This window comes from Eriocheir sinensis, chromosome 1 (genome assembly GCF_024679095.1).
Source record: "Eriocheir sinensis breed Jianghai 21 chromosome 1, ASM2467909v1, whole genome shotgun sequence".
NCBI classification, from domain to species: domain Eukaryota; kingdom Metazoa; phylum Arthropoda; class Malacostraca; order Decapoda; family Varunidae; genus Eriocheir; species Eriocheir sinensis.
This window is the reverse complement of record NC_066509.1, coordinates 16925812-16948924: the sequence shown is the minus strand read 5'-3', so window position 1 is coordinate 16948924 and position 23113 is coordinate 16925812. Positions and strand designations below refer to the sequence as shown.

The 23113-nt window shown below is 41.7% G+C and overlaps 1 protein-coding gene across 2 annotated transcripts in view; it reads right to left on the bottom strand.

Annotated features, from left to right (window-relative positions):
- Positions 1-19193, bottom strand: part of LOC126995632 (26S proteasome non-ATPase regulatory subunit 12-like) — a 34654-nt gene extending 15461 nt beyond the window's left edge. Inside the window, exons 1-4 of one of the 2 annotated variants that reach the window (XM_050855367.1) lie at positions 19095-19193; positions 15295-15590; positions 3861-4078; positions 3424-3583 (exon numbers count right to left, since the gene is read on the bottom strand). In XM_050855367.1, the coding sequence (XP_050711324.1) occupies positions 3424-3583; positions 3861-4078; positions 15295-15585 (669 nt within the window). In that variant the 5' untranslated portion in view covers positions 15586-15590; positions 19095-19193. Of the gene's footprint in view, positions 1-3423; positions 3584-3860; positions 4079-15294; positions 15603-19094 lie in introns of both variants that reach the window. The other variant, XM_050855377.1, reaches the window with a different exon arrangement.
- Between the last annotated feature and the right edge of the window lie 3920 nt (positions 19194-23113).

Sequence of the window (23113 nt, the reverse complement as noted above, 5' to 3'; positions counted from 1 at the left end):
CTATTATTTATTATTCCCAATAATGTCATATACTTATCCTATTTTGCATATATGTCATTTATTTTTACTTTTCCATTTCCAGTATATACATTTCATTCCTAATTCATATCACTTCTTTACCTTTGAATTACTTCAGTACATTTCTCATTAATATAGCCTATCCTGATCTGTGTGTGGCTGGGCTGCCCAGGAGGGAGAGGACTAGGGAGGGCTAGTGTCGGCCGGGAGGAGAAGTCCGATGTCCTTGCCCCTGCTGCCCACATATTACATTTTTTTTTATACTGTACATTTTTTCCTTACATCTCAGCCTAAAAAAGCGATGGTAGACTTTCTTGGTGGGGCCTGATGGTCGGTCTCAGTCCATTATGGCGCAGGCAAATGTTTAAAGTGGAGCCATCTTGCTTGGCTCATGTTGCCCCCTGGAGCTAATCTTTGATCCTCTGTTTAGAGAGAGAATCTAGAGTCCAGGTTGATAAGTGGTCTTCAGGACAGCATGTGGGTAGTCTTAGGCCACTCGGCGGTGATTGAAAAATCCCAGCCTGTGGCGGTGAGCAGGACGTGAACCCACATCAGCATGGGCCAAAGCAGCCTGTGATGTATAAGGGCTGGGGAGGCTGGAGCATCCTGGGGGAGATCTCGACTCCACTTGTGGCAAGTTTGAGCAGCATACCTCAACACTGTGGCTGGCTGTGATTTTTTCAATATATACAGTAAACCCTTGATATAACGGACTAATTGGGGGGAACTTAGTCAGTTAGTGCCGAAAGTCCGTTATAAGTGGCGGAAATTTAAAAATACGTATAATAATACCGACGAAACTAATATAATAATATAGTTTTTTTATTGTGTATGTTGTCCGAGTAGTGCCCCCAAAACGAGCAAATAACGTCTGGACATTAATTTTCCTCTACAAACCTATCGAGAAAGGTTCGAACCATCGTCGAAGGATATAACCTTCCCTGCATAATTATTAGTTAGGGTAACTGGCGATCAGCGGCATGCACTCCGCCTCTCTCCTATCCGTTGCTTCTCTTACCCCCTCCCCCTTCACGAGGTAACCCCCGCCTCCACCGCGCTGGGCGAGGTTAGTCATCTGATACCCTTCGCCCTGCTCGCAGGTAGGCGCTGTTCTCCTTGGATATAACTTCCCAGTTAAAATTACAGTGTTCACATGATTTATAAGGGTTACCACAGTTAGTCATCTGATACCCTTCGCCCTGCTCGCAGCTAACAGTGGGTGCCCACGGCACCTTCGCCGTCCTGGCGAATGGAGCAGCCAGCCCAGGAGCCATGAGACATCACCTCGCCGGCAGATAAGTCATCCCTCAATGCCTGTAACCACCTCCTCCTCAGTCATATTGGGAAGCCCCTTTTAATTTCTTTCCCCAACACACACATTAGTTAGGATGGGCGTCAAATCGTTGTGTTTGTAAGGGGTTTAGCGATCTCCCCCCCCTGTCGTGGCCTCTGTGACGCATCACAGAGATGTTGATGTGAGTGTCGCTAAGCGAGTTTTGTGACTGGTAGGAGGAAGGGGAGTGTTGCCGTCGCCTATATATTTATAAATGTTTTTTCCCCCCTTTTCTTTGTATATATTGCGTTATCTTGTAATATTGGTAATAACAGAATAATGACAGGGTTGTGACTATAGAGGCCTCTGTCGCCCTTGGTCCTTTTAAGACTCGCTGTCCCGTCACCGTTACAGGATAGGTTGAGAGTTAAATCATCCCCCCCCCTCTATAAGGGGTGGCAGATTATTTGTAAATACCCAGTGTCCTAATAAACCGAGACCATATAATGTAACACTGCTTGTTTCCTCCCTACCCTACCCCATATTCCACGTTAATCACTTGTAGGAGTCTCCCTTACTCCCTCCTCCTTCGTGTCATACTTAACACGCTACCAAAATTCTTTTTTTCTCTCTCTTCATTAACACAGACGCGATGAGAGAGTAGGGTTGTCAGAGTAATTTAACGTTCTCTTGATTGTCTTAGAGTCCATTCCACACCGCAATTGGTTTCGCGGTTATTTTTTTATTATGGTTTTTAGTTTTGTTTTCTTGTGAACCCCCACACACTCAGTGGTGCCTTAAATGAAGAGCAGGAGAGCCAAGGGCACCACATCTGCACTTTATATGGCCACACAGCACACTTGGTGATGGATTGCGAGGCACTGAGGCTGCCAGGTTGGCAGTGGGGACCGGCGAGGGGCGCCACATTGTTACGGGTATATAAGGGTAAAATTTTACAAGTGCGCCAATCTTGCACTGGCAGACAATTTTTTTTTTTTTTGGTAGTTGTCGGTGTTTTATGAAATAATCTGATAACTGTTTCTGTCACAAATCATTAAATGATTGACTTTTCAATGCCTGTTGTACACCCACCGCCGCCCACAGCTGCAGTCGCAAAAGAGCTTGCAGAGAGAGGTTCAGCTTGCTTACTGTTTCTATATATTTCACTCACTGCTCACAAAGATCAGAAGTGGACAAACTAGAACAAAACCAGGCAAATTAAAGTTTTTGCTGCTGTGTAAATCCCCAGTGTGCATCTGTGGTAGACAGCAGAACGACATATTACTGCGAGGAGGTATTTCTCGCAACACGGGCCGGGTAGTGGTCCACCCCCGCCGCCGCCATGTTCCATCGTGTGCCGCCCCACTAATCATTCCTAACTTAACCTAACCTACTTAATGGGGGGAAGGGGGCTTTGCCCCCCTTAAGCTGTCAGTGCTGGCATTCACAAACACTTAGCTATTTTCCATTATATTTAGTTTATGTATTGGATTGATGCATAAGACTTTCTTGTGGTGTAAATATGTTCTTCATTTGAATGGGAACCACAAGGAGGAAAATATTTCATCAGGTGGGCTGAAAAAGACTACAGTAACCGAAGGATGGGTCAGCAGATAAAGGGAGGAGGGCGAGGTGGCTAGCAGATGCTATTGTAGTTAACGGGTGCGGTTGGTTAAAAAAAATATTCTCGGTCAGCCCTGTGGATTTCTGACCCACTCACCTTGTCCGTCACATCCGAAATCCGTTATAAGCAGTTTCGTAATATCGAGGGTTTACTGTACTTTGTTTTCCCCCCATTTTTTACACATTATTTGATATTTTTTTTTCAATTCAAACTTCATGGCCTAATATTAGTAATTTATAATTAAGTTTAAGAGTGCATATATTTCATGTGTAAAATATGAGAATAAACTTTGTGCCATTTTTAAATGTATTTTTTAACCCCAAAAGTTTGTTTGGAATTCAAGACATGTCTGGTGATGATGTAATATTAGGAGCCCTGGTGATCAAGGGTTAATAAGGCTGAATATGGTGATTCAAAATAAAACCAATGAAAGGCATGCATTTCAATTTTTTCAAGAAAATATGATTAAACCATTTAATACTAAAAATACGTCAGCAGCAAGACTCACCTTTTCTTTACGTTCCATAGAGCCAAATGTTTCCACCTGTAGTTCTTGGAGGATGGTGGCTGCTTCAGTAATGTCCCCCTCTTCCTCCTTCATCACGGCGAGCTTGTGGGTGAGGCGAGCACGCTCCACCTCCACATAGATCTTGCCCTCGGTGATCGTTCTGTTGAAGCATGGGAGTTATCATCAGGTCTCTAGCTTTTCATCTTTAAAATTGTGATATTTTCCCATGAATGTCATACAACAATCTGAAATAACTAACATTTCCTTTATGTCATACAGTTATTTGAAGCAGCTACTGTCTCCCCTTCAATGTCATATACAGTTACCACCTACACCATAACACTATACCATCAATGAAAAGGATGACAGACTGGACTCTATAAATCAAATATAATGCAGTGTATATTTCTGGTCCTCAAATTCAACATCTTCCTGACCTTAGTGTGTCCATGAGCTTGAGCTTCACCTCCTTGTTGGGTGTCTTATCAACGTAGTCACAGCATTTCTGGACCATTTTGGTGACTGCCATCTTGATCTGGGACCGCTTCTTGGTCAGTGTCACAATGGTCTCATTCAACAAGTTCCACTCACCAGCCTCATAACATATTTCCACAACAGCAACAAGGACTCGACTGGTGGAATGTGCATCAGCTCCCTGCAAAAGACAGGGAAAGAGAGGGAATGAACTTTGGTTTTGTCAAACCATTTAAAAAAAAAAATAAATAAATAAATAAAATAAAAAAGATAATTAATAATAATAATAATAATATTAATAATAATAATAATAACAATAATAATAATATTAATATTAATAATAATAATAATAATAATAATGAAAACAAAAATAATAGTTACAGTTAACCCTTAAACGACAGGTATTGTTTTCATTGAATGGTCCCTGAATACGGGTAAAAACAGCTACTAGTTTGTTGTTGCTTATTCACATTGTCTGAAGCATCTTAACTCACTGAGCACAGCGGTGAAATTGAAATTGCGATACGTTGTGTAATAGTCACGCTAGAGCATGTGAAGTATAGCCAGGGTGTGAGCTGCCGCCATGAAACACTGCTCCGGGGAGCTTGGAGGAGCCTCCACCCAGGACACATAACATGTCAACACAGGCTGGCCATGGTGACAGCATGCTTCAAGTTCACACTTCCTCCCTTGCACAACTGAATGTCAATAATATGAATTGTTTTTTACACTGAAATATTTAACCAGGGTTGGCAAAAACCAATGTTTAAAAAAAAACAAAAAACAAAAACATGTTTTTTTTTGTTTAAACCATGATTTTTTTTGTTTAAACCATTTTTTTTTGCTTTTCAGTATGTTTATTCCAGTAATTCTATCTGTATATACATATATGAGTCTGAAAAGGAATTATAGATAGATTTAGAGATGGATTTAGCAAAATATTCATTTGATCTTCATACAATCTGTAAGAGACAAAATCCAGCTTCTCTAACATGCTTTTTAATTGCAATGTTAAAGAGTAGTAAAACATGAAAGACCTCTTCTAATTTTCCAGTTGCATGCTACAAAAACAGTTGTAAGATATATATATATATATATATATATATATATATATATATATATATATATATATATATATATATATATATATATATATATATATATATATATATATATATATATATATATATATATATATATATATATATATATATATATATATATATATATATATTTGCCACTTCACTAAACAGCAGATAAATTTTTTAAGAAAAATCCTTTCCAACAATGCATACAGAAAAATACTGGTAGCTAAATTATGTGTAAATTCAAAAGTAGTACAATACTTATTCATACTTATTGTTTTCTGAAACTTACTGAGCAAATGCATATAACATACTGTACTGCACTAAGCCACAAATGGTTTAAACCAATAAAAAAAAAAAGTGGTTTAAACCAACTAATAAAACCATTTTTTTTTGGTGTGTGAATCTTTGTTAGTTTCATCAGTATTGTGGTTTTAACTATATGTAAGATTTTAATTATGTACAGCAGGGTTGGCAGTTTAAACCAGGGGTGTCAAACTCAAAACCCTTCAAGGGCCAATTCATACTCTGAAGTGCCATCATGGGGGCCAACAAGGGTAGAAAATACATTGGCAAGATTGAAGTTACCATGATACCATGGGCCATTTATGACTATTCCGTGGGCCATGAGTTTGACACCCCTGATTTAAACCAAAAAAACATCAATAAAACCAGTGTTTTTTGTGAGTCTTTTTTAGTTTCATCAGGTATTGTGGTTTTATTATTTTTATTATGCACAGTCATTTTACTAACACCAGGATGAAAATGTCAGTTGGTAAACTCAAATCTCTATTCAAATGCTGTAACTCAGAGTAACTGAAAACATAATTTTGGTACATTATATATGTATATATATATATATATATATATATATATATATATATATATATATATATATATATATATATATATATATATATATATATATATATATATATATATATATATATATATATATATATATATTATAATTAAAACTACCTGATGAAACTAAAAATTCACAAGAAACACTGGTTTTATTGATGTTTTTTTCAAACTCATGGCCGTGGATAGTCATAAATGGCCCATATTTGTCAATGTATTTTCTACCCTTGTTGGCCCCCATGACGGCACTTCAGAGCATGAATTGGCCCTCCAAGGGTTTTGAGTTTGACACCCCTGGTTTAAACTGCCAACCCTGCTGTACATAATTAAAATCTTACATATAGTTAAAACCACAATACTTATGAAACTAACAAAGATACATACAAAAGAAAAAAAATGGTTTTATTAGTTGGTTTAAACCACTGTTTTTTTTCATTGGTTTAAACCGCCAACCCTGAATTTAACATTTACCGTTGATGAGGTTTCAGGCCCCGCTCCACTGCCAGCAGCAGCACTCCGCAGGGCCGTCAACAATTATAATGTTAGTTTCGATAATGATTCCCATGCACTTGTTCACAAACATCGTAGTGAGTGAGTGAATCTTAATTGCTTTCATGAATAGCCTACTGATGTCCTTTTAATAAACTTGGCATCATAAAAGTCACTTGACCTTGTGTTGAGGTTTGTTAAATATCCAATGATTATTTCCAACTCACTGAACATTTATCACACACAATTTATCTTCAAGTACGAACACTAATTAATAGCCATGATTGGTTATGTTACGAATTCTCTCAATTACAGTCTGAAGAACTACACAACACTGGTCATTCGCGGAGTGGTAGATTTCAGGCTTCTTGTACCTCACACAATTTATACATTTCTTTTCAGCCATGGAGCAATCCTTTGATTTATGATCTCCACCACCAGACACCAGCACACTTGAAACACTCTGGGGCTTCTCCATTGGTCTTGGCAGTACAGTTGGCCTCAAGATGGCCATATCTTTGACAATAGTAACATATGATTGCATGGTATCTGTCTCTCATTGTGTAGATTCCCTGTTCTACTTCTAACTTGTCTTGATTCTAGTAAATCATCTCTCTCACAGTTGGGTCGCACCTCAAAATGTAGTGCATTGTACCGCTACTAAAATCAGCTCAATTTTATTCTCTCAGCACCTTGAATTGTGTATAAGAGCTCATTGCAGTCCAAGCGCGGGATTCATCAAACCATTTACCAGACCTCTGTCTGGTAAGTCTCGCGGTATCTCCGCCCACCCGGTAAATCGGCATTCATCAACCACTTACTGGAGCTGTGGTAAGGCCAAAAGTTACTGCGGCTCCGAGCACCTGTAACTGAGTTACTGCAGGCGTGGTAAGTGGGTAGACACTGCTGCAGCTCATGTTTGAAGGCAATTTTGAGCCTATGTATTTTTTACCTCGTAACATGCCCTACACCATCAGAAGCAGAAAAGCATGCAGATTTAGGATCTGGGATTATAGAAGATGTGACGAAAACCAGCTGAGTACGAAGGAGTTGAAGAGAAATAAATGCAAGAAAATGTGTACTCCCTATTCATTTAACTTTGATTTTCATATGTGTATTTACACATTATTGTTACAATTTTATGCTAGTGTAATGCAGAATTTTCTCAGGAAGATGATGGTGGTCTCCATTTTTCTCAAAAATGAATGTTGGGGTCAGGAAACGGGGTGGGAGTGAGGTGTGTGAAGTCGTTGGTTTGGGATGAACTGGGCAGACCCGTGCACGGCCTCAGGCCGGCTTCACTTGCAGGCCGCACTCTATAGTATGTAAGTCTGTGGAACTGTCCACCCACATGACTTTTCCCTACTTGTTAAAACACTGCAGAGGGAATAATGTTCTGTCTGTGACAGTCACCTCCCGTCTCAAGTCTCCAATATTCTTGCTGTGGAGTTCAACGTCGTAAAATTTTGCTCTGACCTCCTCCACACTACTCACGAAGCCACTCACGCCATTCACCTCAGCAGCCACAACTTCCCACGCCCACACCCATTGCTTGGCAGCACCAGTGAGGCATGATGACAATGGCCCCCTAGCCAGTTTTGGTTGCGAGGGGTTAGAATAATACCCAATCTTGTGATAGCGAGGCACGCAGCTGTTGTTGGCGCTGGAAAACTATGAAGGTAACATACAAAAATGTTCAGAATATTGCTAGGCTAGCTACATAAGCGAGTATATTTTTATTTCCAGAATAAATATACAAGTAACGTGCATTCATTCGTAAAAAACACATCTAATTGAGGGATCACCACGCTAATTATTTGTTTTAAGGCAGTATTTACGCTTGTACAATACACATGTCTTCATTTTGAAGTCTGTGTATTAGTAAACAAACGACACGTGAAAGCTGAAATACAGCATCAAAGGTCGCACGTGATTGGCTATCCAGCCCAACCAATCGTTGCTAGGGTGCGAGTTACCGGAGCGTTACCATACCGTTGATGAATGCCTTGTTTGAAAGATGCCGCAGCTCTGGTAGCGCTCCAGTAAATGTGAGAGATACCGGAGGCGTGGTTGGTAAGATTGATGAATCCAGGCCCAAGATGGTCTCCTTTATTTTTTCCTTGGCCTCCTTTTTATGCACATTGCATATCATGATCTTTGGATTCATCTTTCCAACACTCTTGGTACTAATTTGCTCAACAGTCTTCAATTTTTGAGCAGCCTCATCCCTTGGGTTTTCATTGTCAAAGTTCATGACAATATTGCCTCCATTTGTGAATCTTGAATCAGTTATTTGAATGTCATTCAATGCCTGGGAGACTTCATCCTTCATATCTGCTTTCACAACCAGGAGATTCTTCTTGACTTTCTTGTCTCTCTTCGCCACCTCAGGCCAACTAAGATTTGCTTGGTCTGCATGAAGCGCATCAGCAACTGATCCCAGATCCTCCTGCACCTTCTCAGCCCTTGATTCAACCTCATCTTTAACCACAGATATTTCTTAGATGATTCTTGCTTAAATTCATCCAATTTCTCCACAATTTTGGTAGTCAGAGATACTTTGTGGAGGAATGGGGTGCAAGTCCAATTGATTCTGGGTATATTATCCTGCTTAATTCAAGATAAATGAGCACACTTCACATGACACCACTTAGGACACAAACAGCATCCAATTCACTTCTCGCCTCTGAAATACTCACAAATGTAACACAAATCCCTCACGCCCTTGGCCCTGACAGCCATGTCGACACAGCACTTTCTGCGTGGAGCAAGACGCAACATATCTGCTCACGACCACGACCACTCACTCATATCTAGACATCTACTTTACTCATTTACTTTCAGTCCTCCTCAGAGCTGGGTGTTTCAGTCATGGCAACACACGCCTTACGTGTAGCCTTCTCACCCTGCACTGTTGTCATGGAAGCACTTGCTGGCCTAGAGCGCAGTACAATTAATGAAATAACATCATCACTCAAAATATAGGCATAGCATTCCACTACATGGACAAAGAAATGATGAAAAAATTAATAACTACTATGATCAGACCTAAACTAGAATACGCAGAAACAGTGTGGTCTCCACATATGAAGAAACACATAGTAAAACTAGAAAGAATACAGAGGATGGCAACAAAAATGGTTCCAGAACTGGAGGGACTGACATATGAAGAGAGACTAAAGGAAATGGACTTGCCAACACTAGAACAAAGAAGAGAAAGAGGAGACCTAATACAAATATATAGGCTATTGAGTAAAATGGAAGAAGTAGATAACGAGAAATTGCTACTAAGAGAGGAACCTTCCAGCAGGAATACTAGAGGACATAGTAAAAAGTTGAGGAAGGGAAAATGCTTAAGAGACATTAAGAAATATAGCTTCCCACAAAGAAATATAGAGGTTTGGAACAGATTAAGTGAAGAAATAGTATCGGCGAAGAGTGTGCAAAGTTTCAAGGAAAAGTTGGATAATTATAGATACGGAGACGGGACCACACGAGCATAAGCCCAGGCCCTGTAAAACTACAACTAGGTAAATACAGTGCTATTAGAGCATACTATAGTCCTTTTCATTCCGTCTGTCCACTTGCGAAAGTAGATGTAGCATATATGTAAGTCTGTGGCACCTGCGCATTGTTAGTTTGTGATTGCATGAAGATCAACTTTATATTTTCAGTGATAATCCTCAAACCATCATATATGAACTGCAAACAGAAGATTTAAATCTATACCATACAAAGACACAAAGACACAACTTGTATATCAAACAGTATAGTCTCATCATACTTGAACGACCTATAGCCTTTCAGATACTCATATTTCATCTCATTCAGGTACATAAAGTGACATACGACTCTGCAAGTGTCTATACATAAAGAATTTTGATGTGCTGCATGTATAAATAACATGGGTAGCCTAATATTTGAAATAGCCTAGCATCGCATTCAACAGTTATCATTCACTATTTCATGTTTTTTTCCATTATTAATTGTTATTTACATGCACTAAATTAAGATACTCTTTATTTGCACTTGCAGAGCCAGATGCCTTAACTGAAATGAGCTATCAATCAAAGAATTTGAAAAACCATAGATCGTTGGAGAATGTGAGCTATGAAGGTTCCCACCTGCTGGATGGTTTCTCTGTGCTTTGAAGGCACGTGCTGTTGTTGTAAACAAGACAAACATATTCGTTGCAACTATACTATACGACTTTCCAATTAGGGAAAAAAATTCTTAGGTTGCTTTAACTCAACCACATCTATTTGCCATGCCAAATTTGGAAAATACACATAATTTTCCTTGAAGGTAAAAGGGAAGATGCGGGGAAGACCTTGCCTTCCCTTCGTCTCTCCCGTAAACCTTCGTTCCAAAAATGCTAGTGACTCTAGGTACGCATCGTCCTTCCCTTCGATCTTCGTCGCTAATCCTTCATGACTCTTGGTACGGGCCTAAGGCTCTTCGTCTCATCAGCTCTCCTCTTCTTACTGATAGTCTTCTACCTCTGAAATTCTGCCGTCATGTTGCATCTCTTTATATCTTCTACAGATATTTTCATGCTGACTGCTCTTCTGAACTTGCTAACTGCATGCCTCCCCCCCTCCCGCAGCCCCAATGCACATGACTTTCTACTCATGCTCAGCCCTATATTGTCCAAACCCCTTATGCAAGAGTTAACCAGTATCTCTATTCCTTCATCCCCTACACTGGTAAACTCTGGAACAGCCTTCCTTTGTCTGTATTTCCTCCTGCCTATGACTTGACCTCTTTCAAGAAGTGTATCAAGACACCTCTCCACCTGAAATTGACCTCTCTTTTGGCTATTCTTTACTCTTATCTGTTAGGGGAGCGGCGAGAAGTGGACTTTTTTCCCACTCTTTTTGTTGCCCACGAGCCATCTCCTTTGTTGTAAAAAAAAAAAGGGGGGGGGGGAGTGAAGCATACACCATGGGGCACATCGCCTTGCCCACCCTATGATGCCAAGCCCAGGGGCCCCTCCAGGCAAGTCTTCATGCAGGCCCCCTTCCCATCTAAAGTATCCTGACAGGATCTAGCGACTTGCTCAAGCCACGAACTCCATGGGCATCACCTTGGCCTCCTCCACTCAGGATTCTCTCTTACAAAGAAAACCCGATGAGCAAGGTTGGTTTCCCTTTAAAGAGTCTGTCCTTTTTGAGCCCTGGTTGTCCTATTTAATTTAAACCAAAAAGGACAGGCTGAAACTGTCTTGTCATGGGATAATGCTGTCACGTGCATGCGACCTGCAGCAGGAGATCGCCACTTTCCTCCGTCAGAAGAATCTTTCCCACGCTGATCACTTTGACCTGCAATCTCATGGAAATCACCATGCATCTGAATGCCCTCAATGTGAAGCTGCAAGGCAAAGACATTATCCGGACAGACATGCACGCACACATTTTAGGTTTAGACGTGCTCAGCTGTCTCAGGTTAAGTTTCCGTATTTTCCCTGCCTTACTGCATCTACTGTCGTGAGCTGCTTTTCTCCAAAATGAAGGACACGAAGTCTCGTCTTTGCTCCCAACTCTCGAACCTCCACCTTAATAACATTATTTTGTTGTCTACCTCATACACCGAGTCAGACACTGAAACACCTTCATGGCAAGCAGCATCGTTTGTCTCACTGATCTGTATGTTTTTCACTTACTGTGAGGTTCTCGTTTCTCACTCCGGCCTGCGGCCTGCTCCCGAAAGTCTCACCTAGCCTACCCTACCAAAAGGTTGCCTGCCCCTGACCTAGAGGATAACACCAAACCATGAAATCTATTTTTTACAACTACATAAAAGGCAAGTATGACCTAATCATAATCAATCAAGTACACTACCCTCTTGAGTTTCGTGCTCGCTTCGTTCCGAAGGTATAGCGTGAAACTCAAGGTATTGAAAACACTGAAAAAGCGCTTATTTGTTCTGACCCGTGGAGATTTTTTTTTATATTATTATTATTATTAATTTTTTTTTTACACGTGGCCTATGGCGCCGGTAGACTATCCATCTGGGCCCCGAGCCTGTCATGGCGCAGGCAACTGTTTATAGTGGCGCCATTATAATTGGCTCATGCTGCCCCCTGGAGCTCTCATTTTTTCCTCCTTTACTCCCTTGTTATCTCAAAATATGTACCTTGGAAAAAGGAAGAAAACAGGAAGAGAGAACGGGTCATTTTAAAGCCACAGATGAAGCCTTACGATTGGCTGAGCTCTGAAAACACGCTTGTGATTCGCTGGGAGTCTGATGACGTCATCGCCGGCGCTCACCCAATCAGCGGCCTCACTGCCTTAAGGCGGAGTCACACTGGCCGTTTTCCTCTAACCGTTGTGGCTACTGGCAATGCCCTTACGCCCATCCGAGAGCGCGCTGTTGGTTGTCTTTAAGCTGGTGTCACACTGGGCCTTTTTCTTCCCACCACGTTGGCAGCAGCTTGGGCAACCGGCAACTTTTCCAGGTGTGTGCCACACACATAAGGGGAAATTAGAAGGGTGTGGGGGGAGAGGGGCAGAAGGGAGAGTCAAGTCATGTCATATACACACACACACACAGAAAGGGAAATGAGAAGAGTGGGGGGAAGGAGAGTCAGGTCATGTATTGACCTGAGTCAGGTCATACCCTGACCAAAGTCCTTATCTGACTCTCCTTTCTGCCCCTCCCTCCCCACACCATGTGTGTGTATGCGACAAGTCAGAACATGACCTGACCTGAGTCAGGTCATGTTCTGACCAAAGCCCTGATGTGACTCTCCTTTCTGCCCCATCCTCCCCAAATCCTTCTCATTTCACCTTCTTTGTGTGTGTGACAGGTACCTGAGGACATGACCTGACTCAGGTCAGGTCATGTCCTGACCTGAGTCAGGTCAGGACTCTCCTTTCTGACCCTCCCTCCCCACACCCTTCTCCTTTCTCCTTGTTTTCATCCTCTCTATCTCATCTTTCACGAGAGGGGCTCATAACCAGAGTGAAGCTATACACCTCCTCTTGAGTCAGGGGTTCGCGTGGTATTGAGGCCCTGCCGAGTTGAACTGAACGTGACAGGGAGGAGGCGGCGGAAAGTTCAAACGCGGTTAACGTGTTAATAAGTCTCTCTCTCTCTCTCTCTCTCTCTCTCTTGCCATAGCCACAAAGTCGGGATGGTAAGAATTTAGGACTAACCGCGAAACTCGAGAGGGCACTGTAAATGAAAAAAATAAAAAGTCTAAAAACATAGTTACATTAAACAACTCTGATGGATGCAATCCTCGTCTCAATGGGGCATCATGCAGAGCATTCCTTTGGTCAGCATGCCTCCATTTACAAAAGGAGACTGAAATGGCAGAGTTTGCAAAAGCAATGCAGTAGTATGTCCAAGGGGACTGTCCACTGGTAAAATGGGTTTTAAAATATATTTTGAGAGCGAAAGACTATTATATTAACCCTCTCGTGCACCATAAGTTTCAATAAGTTTTCTTTTCCGCGCTCATTACAAACATCAGGCCTCTTGCCGGTCGAAGCAGTTTTTTTTAAGCGCCGAAATTTTTTGTTTCTCAGCTACTTTCTTCACCCAAACCCGCATTTATCATTATACATAATATATCAATGTTGTAGTTTTTCATGAATCAATAAAGAAATAATGATAGTGATTCATAGGACCGTTTATGGACATGGAATAAAGTGCACATAAACAATTTTTCTACTTAAGTCATGTTCCCACCTCCAGAACTAAAAACTTTGTGGGTCAACTTTACAAGGTAGATGTATTTGTAATAGCAGAATTTTATCAGGATTCTTATGGTTCCTTCAAATCTCCAATCGGACAATTAGCACCATGAAATGTTTGCGGAAAAGTAAAAATATTGAGTAGGGGAGGAGGGAGCGGGTCCAGCAGGGATGAAAGTACGACTCCTGTCCTGTCCTGTCCTGTTGTCCACGCTGTCCCATTCTATGCCTTAATTTCCTTTCCTTAATTTCTTTTTCGCTCGCAAAGTGGGGAATTGTTTCTGTTTCACTCTCACCGCTACTTTCACTGTCTGAGTACAAGAGTGGGTAGTATTCCTCAGGTTTCAGGGGCCTCCGTGCCATTACGTATTTATGTCCTAACGTAATTCACAAAATATAATACGCTACTGGCTGTAAGGAGAATAGAATACAAATTACACCTAATCAAATGACTGTATTACACTATATAACACTATTATCACTGTTATGGGGTGGGCCGCATGGGCACGCGGAAGCCCACAAAAAGCTTAAAGCCCACAGCAGCGAGACATGCAGATTGACTGATGAGAGAGTGACTGGAAACTGTCTGTGTTTTCTCAACCGCGCTCAAATATGTGCACGTGGAGAGTGTTGCCAACTAGTTAATTTTGGAGAGGGTGAGGAAACTTACCCTCATACAAAAAATGATGCAATTGTAGTGAATATAAATATTTAAAAGTAATATTTTTGTTCAAATTGACACCAATGGCCCTAAATTTTTTTACATGCCATTGGCGTCATGCTGCGCGAGAGGGTTAAGTAGAAGGTGGAAACTCATCAACTGTGGGCTCCCACTAGAAGCAGCTTGCCCAGGCATTAGAGTAGATAAATAAAAATAAGACAGAAAAAAATTATCTGTAAATGAAATTTATACAAAATAATCAAGTTAAAAAAAAAGCTTATCCGGGTTGAGTATGGATGGTTGCAGTTGGGGGTGGCAGCCAATCTAAGCTCCTAGCTAATTGCCAGGACCCGATGATGGCTATTACTTGAACTTGATGGTTGATGATATATGGTAACCCATAACCCACTACAATACAGGGGTTGGCATCAGAAAGGGAGTGTGGCTGTAAACAAATGAGCTCTCATAAAATGATAAGGATAGAATGAAGACACATCAGACACCTAACCCCACAAAAATTGAAAAAGGAGACAAACAGAAAAAAAAAAAAGGTAGACGATGGAGTATTAATATTTATGAGTAATTGACAGGGACTTACTGTTCGGGTCTGTTTCTCCAACACCATCAGTATATCCACGGCCTCCTGCACGTTGCCATCCTTGGCCATCTTCTGAGCAGTTGGGATCTTCTCGTCACAAGTTGTGGAGTAGTCCACCTCCATCTTGACGAGTCGACCTCCATCTGTGATGACATTGGTGTCCCGCAGTGCACTTTCTCCCCCAATTTCTGTACTCTTCTTCTCGGTGCCTTTCTTCTCTGTGGTCTTCTTATCTGCCGACTTCTTTTCTGCTGATTTCTTTTTCTCGGGTGCTTTTTCCTCGGCTGGCATTTTGTCTGGCAAGGAAACTACAAGGATTATGATGCATGAATCTACCATTCATCACTTTCATGTGATTAACTACCAGATTTATATCCTCCGATTAGAAACCAGCTTGCCTTTGCTCCATGAACAAAAAGTACTGAAAGTCGATCTTTTTGTACAAATGGGGATAACTACTGAAAATCATCCTTCATATCCTATTAACTTTATCATATTTGTTCTCATGGACTTCTAAGATTTCTTAGCATCTTAACTACAAAAATGTTAACTTTTAGATGTCAAGAACAGAAATGTTCAATTGTATATAGTCCCTTTATTCATGGTGGTATTGTAGTACAGCAAATGTGTATGACAATTCTGCATGTCTGAAATTATGATTTGCTCCAAGTCTAATAGTATTGAAATCATATATATTTATACTACTGGTATTTTATTTTTATTTTTTTTACAGCAGAGGAGTCACTTCAAGGGCATAAAAAAAAGGAAACAAATGTGAAAAAAAAGCCCGCTACTCACTGCTCCTAAAAAGAGTTAGAGGAGTGGCCGAAAGATTGGTCAATTTCGGGAGGAGAGGTGTCCTGATACCCTCCTCTTGAAAGAGTTCAAGTCGTAGGCAGGAGGAAATACAGATGAAGGAAAATTGTTCCAGAGTTTACCAGTGTGAGGGATGAAAGAGTGAAGATGCTGGCGTAAGGGATGAGCTTGAGTAGAAAGTCGTGAGTGGCGAGGCCGCAGTAGGGGGGGAGGCATGCAGTTAGCAAGTTCAGAAGAGCAGTCAGAATGAAAATATCGATAGAAGATAGAAAGAGAGGCAACATGGCGGTGAAATTAAGAGGTAGAAGTCTATCAATAAGAGGAGAGCTGATGAGACGAAGAGCCTGAGACTCCACTCTGTCCAAGAGAGCTGTGTGAGTGGAGCCCCCTCACACATGAGATGCATACTCCATACGAGGGCGGACAAGGCCCCTGTAAATGGATAGCACCTGTGCGGGGGAGAAGAACTGGCGGAGACGGTACAGAGCGCCCAGCCTCAAGGAAGCTGATTTAGTAAGAGAAGAGATATGAAGTTTCCAGTTGAGATTTTGAGTTAAGGATAGACCGAGGATGTTTAGTGTTGAAGAAGGTGATAGCTGAGTGTTGTCAAAGAATAGGGGATAGTTGTTTGGAAGATTGTGTCAAGTGGATAGGTGGAGAAACTGTGTTTTTGAGGCATTGAAGGACACCAGGTTCTTCTTGCCCCAATTGAAAATAATAGTAAGGTCTGAGGCTAAGTGTTCCGCTGCCTCCAGCCTTGAATCGTTTAGTTCCTGTTGGGTGGGTCTTCTATTAAAAGAAGTTGAGTAAGAGTAGAGTCATCGGCGTAAGAATGGATAGGACAGTTCGTTTTGGAAAGAAGATCATCAATGAACAACAGAGAGTGGGAGATAGGACAGAACCCTGCAGAACACCACTATTAATAGGTTTAGGGGAAGAACAGTGACCGTCTACCACAGCAGAGATAGAACAGTCAAGAGAGGAAACTTGAGATAAAGGTACAGAGAGAAGTATAGAAACTGTAGGAGGGTAGTTTGGAAAGCAAAGATTTGTGCCAGACCCTATCAAAGGCTTTTGATATGTCCAGTGCAATAGCAAAGGTGAGTGAGTACCATGTTTGCGTCCAATGGCCTGTATGATTATGTGAGAACCTGTACAGCTGTAGGAGACAGAGCAGCCCAATGTGACAAAATGTGGAACCACAGGGAAGTTGAGGGGAATAAAGCCCCCAACTGGGAGATTCATGTATATTAACCTGTCAGGGAATATGGAGTTGAGCGTAGCCTCCTCTGCTGTCACTGATGGCAATGGTGACGTGCAAAGCATATCACAGGTACCTATTTACATTAACCCTTAAAGCGTGGGTGTCGACATTAGTCGACAGCCGGTGCCTGGGCTCAAACTGCGGGTGTCGACAAGAGTCAACAAGGCATTTTTTGACTTTGGGAACTGTCAAATTTATTTTGTTTATGTTGAGGTATGGTAAGCATGTCGTTTTCTTTCAAACAATAACCAACCATGCTCTTTTGACTAATTATTGGTCAGTGTATGACTTGAGTAAACTCTGAGAAGATGTCCGCTAGACATCCCACCTTTCAGTAAATTTCATCCACAAGATGGGGACCCTTTGACCTCAATACCCATTAATGGCATCAAGAAAGCCTAGAAGTTAAGTCTTTTTGGGGTGTGGTTCACATAAACTGTATAAAAGTTATGTTTCTTTTTGCTAAATCAAAGAAGGGAAGTCCACTCGGGGTGGAAAACTGTCTATAAAAATGTGCTCTCAGTGATCCTAGTTCAATATTGCGTACTCACTCAACCAAAGGTCATGTAGTCTTCAACTTAACGTCAAAAAACAGCTAAGGGTATGTACTTTATAATGGTACTTCATTCAGTTACGTGAGTTAAGTAGGAGTGAAGGTATGAAAGGTTGAAGTGAGGTATGTTTTAGCCTGAATATGCCCGCGTGGGAGGATAGACACAGCAAAATAAGCTCGCGCTATAAGGGTTAAACAATTAAACAACAAATCTAACAAAACTAAATCTAACCTATCCTTCCTAGACCCCTTCACTGGCAAAATATGTGCTTGACTGTGGTCAAACTTATCAATATTTTGAAGATTCTGCAAAGCACCCCCGTTAGCTGTTAGGTCGTAAAGTTCGGTTGGAATAGTTTAAATATGCTCCCCCACCCTAACCCCTCTGTGAGCTATTTTGTGGCTGGGGCGGCGGCACCATAGCCGCGGCTGCCGCCAGAGGAGGCGACGCTTTCATGTATTATCCCCTATTTTCAACAATAAATAGTCCCTGAATTGGATTCTTTCTCCTTTCTGGAAGTCACTTGTTACTATACTGCATTCAGGGACCAAAAAGAAATCCATGATGTAAGTAGTAACTTTGCCAGAGGTGGCTAAGGTTTTGTTATTATCCAAGTCTTTGGTTTTCTGGAAGGTAATAGTTACTGCACTGCATTAACAGAAGTAAAACACAATACAATGTCAATAATAACCTTGGGATTATTACCCTTATTTTCATATTAGGTAGCCTGTATTTTGATGACCCTAAGGGGAGTCGATGGGGACAAAGCCCCCTCGTTAGCAATAGGGTGAACACTCCTATTGGATTATAGCTGTGGATTATAGTTACTGTGAGGACGCTGTGGGCAACTTCGCCTGTTGCAGCTATGCAGGTTTCACACATTACATGGCTATTTTCACTGGTTTTAAGCTCTACATTCTCTCCTATGGTTTTCCAGGTTTAAAGATTGATAGAAGATACTTGTGAGAACAAAAGGACAGTTGGGTAAATAGGAAACGAGATGGAAGGGTGCATGAACAGAATCTTGACACAATTGACATCCAACGGGCCTCCAAGTTTTCTATGGCCCGGGACCTGTTTACTTCCATACAACGGCAGTCAGATAATGTCCTGCAATTCACACAGGTTACAGAAGTGCAGACGTCAAGGGGGAGCGGGAGCCTCACCGGAGCCTGGACGTCGCGGGCTGGGATTGGAATGACAACACGGCTCGCCTAAACACTGCCGCCGCTAACCCTCGACTTGGTGCTGCTCCACACGTTTTGGCATACATATTATTATCTAATAAGTTACTTGATAGAAAAAATATATATCCTTCTCTTCTTATTTTCTATTACTGTATTTTTACCCAAGTCCCTTTATGAACAAAGTTAAATAATTAAATTTTGGATTGATTGTCGATGGTCAGTGAGGATATATTTTTACATAGATTTACATAGATACTCGTACCACAGACTCTATGGGACTTAATACTACTAATTTAATGTCACCAAGACTTTGCATTTCTACTTTTATTGAATATCAAGTTTACATAGATTTACATAGAAAATCAGACCACACAGACCCCGGAAACCAAAAGCCCTGATCACACTGTGCCGACTCAGGCACGCCAACCCTACGACTTTTCCATTTGACAAGTTGGTTCCCACGCTCCAAGAAGGTGGGGGAGGTTTTATTGGGGTCTTGGTGTCTTGCCGACTGTCTGGGACATTCGGCCAACTAGTTGCCGGCATGTCGTGCTCAGGATCAAAGGACACAGGGTCAACCGGCGCGCAGAAAATGACGTCAGCAGGTGGAGCGAGGAGAGATGAAGTAGAAAACGAAAGTATTCACGTCGAACGGTAGCTCAAATAGAATCGGAAGTATTTACGTCGAGCGGTAACGCAAATATAATTTAAACAGGCTTTCATTGTCTTTGTCTTTGATTGACAAATATCGTATCTTCTGGAGGTTTCTGTAGTGAATTTAACACACAAAGAAATTACGTACACACATCTTTAGGTAATCTTTCTTGCTTATACACACTATAATTCACTTGAGTGTCTATATATGCATATCTAGACACCGTATAAAAATACAAAACATGCTAAATACCTTTTTGGCCGCAATGGAAGAGCCTAAACCTTAAATCTAAGAATATAATGACTGCCCGTCCCTTTGTTATGGCTCACAGTAGTAAGCGTGGGATTACCTTTGTAACGACTCATCTTGCTGTGTAATAATAGTAAGTACAATGAAAACTATAAGCTTACATTCAAATCCTCTCTAACGAGCATGATGCTACTCGATCCTCTTGCAATAGGATTCAGTAGTTTATCCTGTATACATAAATAAGACATTATAGAAAATAGATTCCTTTAAAGGTATACTTGCCTATTCTACTTACATTCCTTAAAAAAATACATACCTACATAAGAAAATAAGGAATCTGCAAGAGGCCAGTTGACCTACACGTGGTAGTTCCTGTAAAACTATAAACTCTAAAATACATCTCCATCCATAAATATACTGAGTGGCCCGACCCTTCGTATATTTTCCGCATGTGGCCCTCTGTGAAAAAAAGTTTGGACACCCCTGACCTAGACAGACTAAGAGGCACATGCTTTCCCTAGAGCGTTAAATAGCCTACTTACAGACTTGCAGCCAGATACTGAACAACTGCAAGGCATTGTGATTTGACAAGAACAAGCAACCCGTACACCACCACTTCCGGCTGGCTACCATATACTACTGTTATGCCGGACGTGTTACTTGGGTTCCGTGTCGCCGTCAGGAGACTCCATGGGAGGGAGATATGTAAACACTTTGCACAGCTTCTGTAGTTTAATATTCTTCCTTAGTAGTACAATTCACTCTGACTCTTCACTTACCACTAGCTTACTATGACTGGGGCTGGGGCTCTCTCGCCCTCTTCTCCTATATATATCCAGAACAGTACAGTCTAGAATGTTACAGTATATTTTAGATCATACAAGAACATGTAGCAAAAATATATGCGAGTTGGCAACACTTCCCGCCTCGCGTCTGGCCGCGCCCCACGGGGCGCGGACGGCTCGCCTTGCTCCCCGCCCCCCTGCTCGCTTCTCCCGGAGCCTTCTAGAGGCCTATGGTCGCCGGGGGAAGCTTCCAGCACAACACTACCATAGGCCGGTGTCACACTGGGCGGTTTCGCCGCGCGGCAAAACCGCTGAGTGGGGAAGGGCGGCGACGCCGCCTAACCAGTAGGCTACCATGTTACACTTTGGTGGTTTCGCCGCGCGGCAGCGCTAACCTCAAGGTTGTTTGTGTCCTTGAGGCAAAAGGATTACTGAAAGAGCCCACATGTCTGAGAAATTGGGTTCACCCATTTCATGCTGAGAGGGAAACTAGTGAAAAGTTTGAGAAGTTTTATGAGAATAGGGGGTGTTAGTGAGCTCTGATCTCAGTCCAAGGGCACAATGCATTCAAGCTAGAAATCGACCAAACAGGGTACTGGGTTTTATTTCAAGGGGCGTAAGCAACAGAGAAGCACCGAAGTCTTCCTTAAACTATATTTAGCATTAGTTAGACCTCATCTTGATTATGCGGTTCAGTTCTGGTCACCTTACTATAGAATGGATATAAAAAATGTTAGAATCGGTGCAGAGAAGGATGACTAAGATGATTTAAAGGTTACGAAACTTGCCATACGAGGAAAGACTCACACAGTTAAACTTGCATTCTCTAGAAAGGCGAAGGGTGCGTGGAGACATGATCGAGGTTTATAAATGCATGAAGGGCTGTAATAAGGGGGATATTAAAAAGGTTCTGTTGGTAAGAGAACCGGGTAGGACATGTAGCAATGGGTTTAAACTGGATAAATTCAGATGCAACGAGGAACTAGGCAAAAAAATGGTTTACTAACAGAGTGGTAGATGAGTGAAACAGGCTGAGTCATGTGGTGAGTGCCAGTACAATTGTCGCATTGAAAAATAGATTAGATAAATTCATAGACAGTGATATTAGGTGGGGTTAGATTCACGGGAGCTTAGGTTCAAAGGAGCTGCCTTGTACAGGCCTACCGGCCTCTTGCAGACTCCTACGTTCTTATGTTCTTATGTTCTTAATTACCGAATGACCAAGGCTTCATTTGATAAATTGCTGCAAGTTCTAAGGCCTCACATCTCCAAACAAAACACACAGTTCAGGAGGGCAATATCTGCCGAGGAAAGATTGACAATTACACTAATTGAATAAACAAATCAACGTCAAACATGGTGGTCGACCGCGCGGCGGAACCATCCAGTGTGACCACGTGCACTGAACTGTGTGTGTTGTGTCCTCAATCGCGGTGGGAAGCGGCAGCGTGGCAGGGTGGTTCTGCCGCAGCATACAGCGGTGGTGGGCGGCTGCCGTGCGGCACCGCGCGGCAAAACCGCCCAGTGTGACACCTCCAATTGGTTTGTGTGTGTTATCGTAAAAGCGGCGAAACCGCTCGGCGAAACCGCGCGGCAAATCCGCCTAAAATGTGACACCAGCCATAGCTGAACCCAGCAACCTTCCACCTGATGACGTCATGCGCCAGTTGATTAAAAATTTGATGCGCTCTCCGGTAGACCCTGTGTCCTTTGATCCTGGTCGTGCTAACCCTCACGACTCCAGACTCCTGTCACGACGTCGGTGCAGCATTCGGCAACAGTCTCCAGACCTCTTTCAAGACATGCCCGACCCTTTCGCATCAACACACAAGACCTCGTGTACCCTAGAGTCATGGGTAGTCGTGGCCCAGAGTTGGCACAGTGTGAACGGGGCTTAAGGGACTGTTCACCATTTTTGATGTGGTTAATGATCGTGTGCATCAATTTACATGCAATTTTATTTACAGATAGCTATGACACCTACTTACGTGTGTAGAAATTTGAGAGACGATACAGGAAAAAAAAACAAGAAAAAAATAGTTTCATATTAAAAAACCCTTAATATTTTTGCAAACTTTACCTGACTACTGCTCCGAAACTATTTAGCATAGACTTAAATAAAAATTATCAGTGATTAAAGTAATCACTAATAAAAACGTGCTAGGATTTCAACTACCCATGTATTCATTAAAAACTTGAAAAAAAATATATGAAGCTACTACTTTCCCCGTAGCGTAGAAAATTTGCTTATAAGCGTGTAAAATAAAATATATAATGTATGCATATTGTAACACCCAATCATAGTTTTA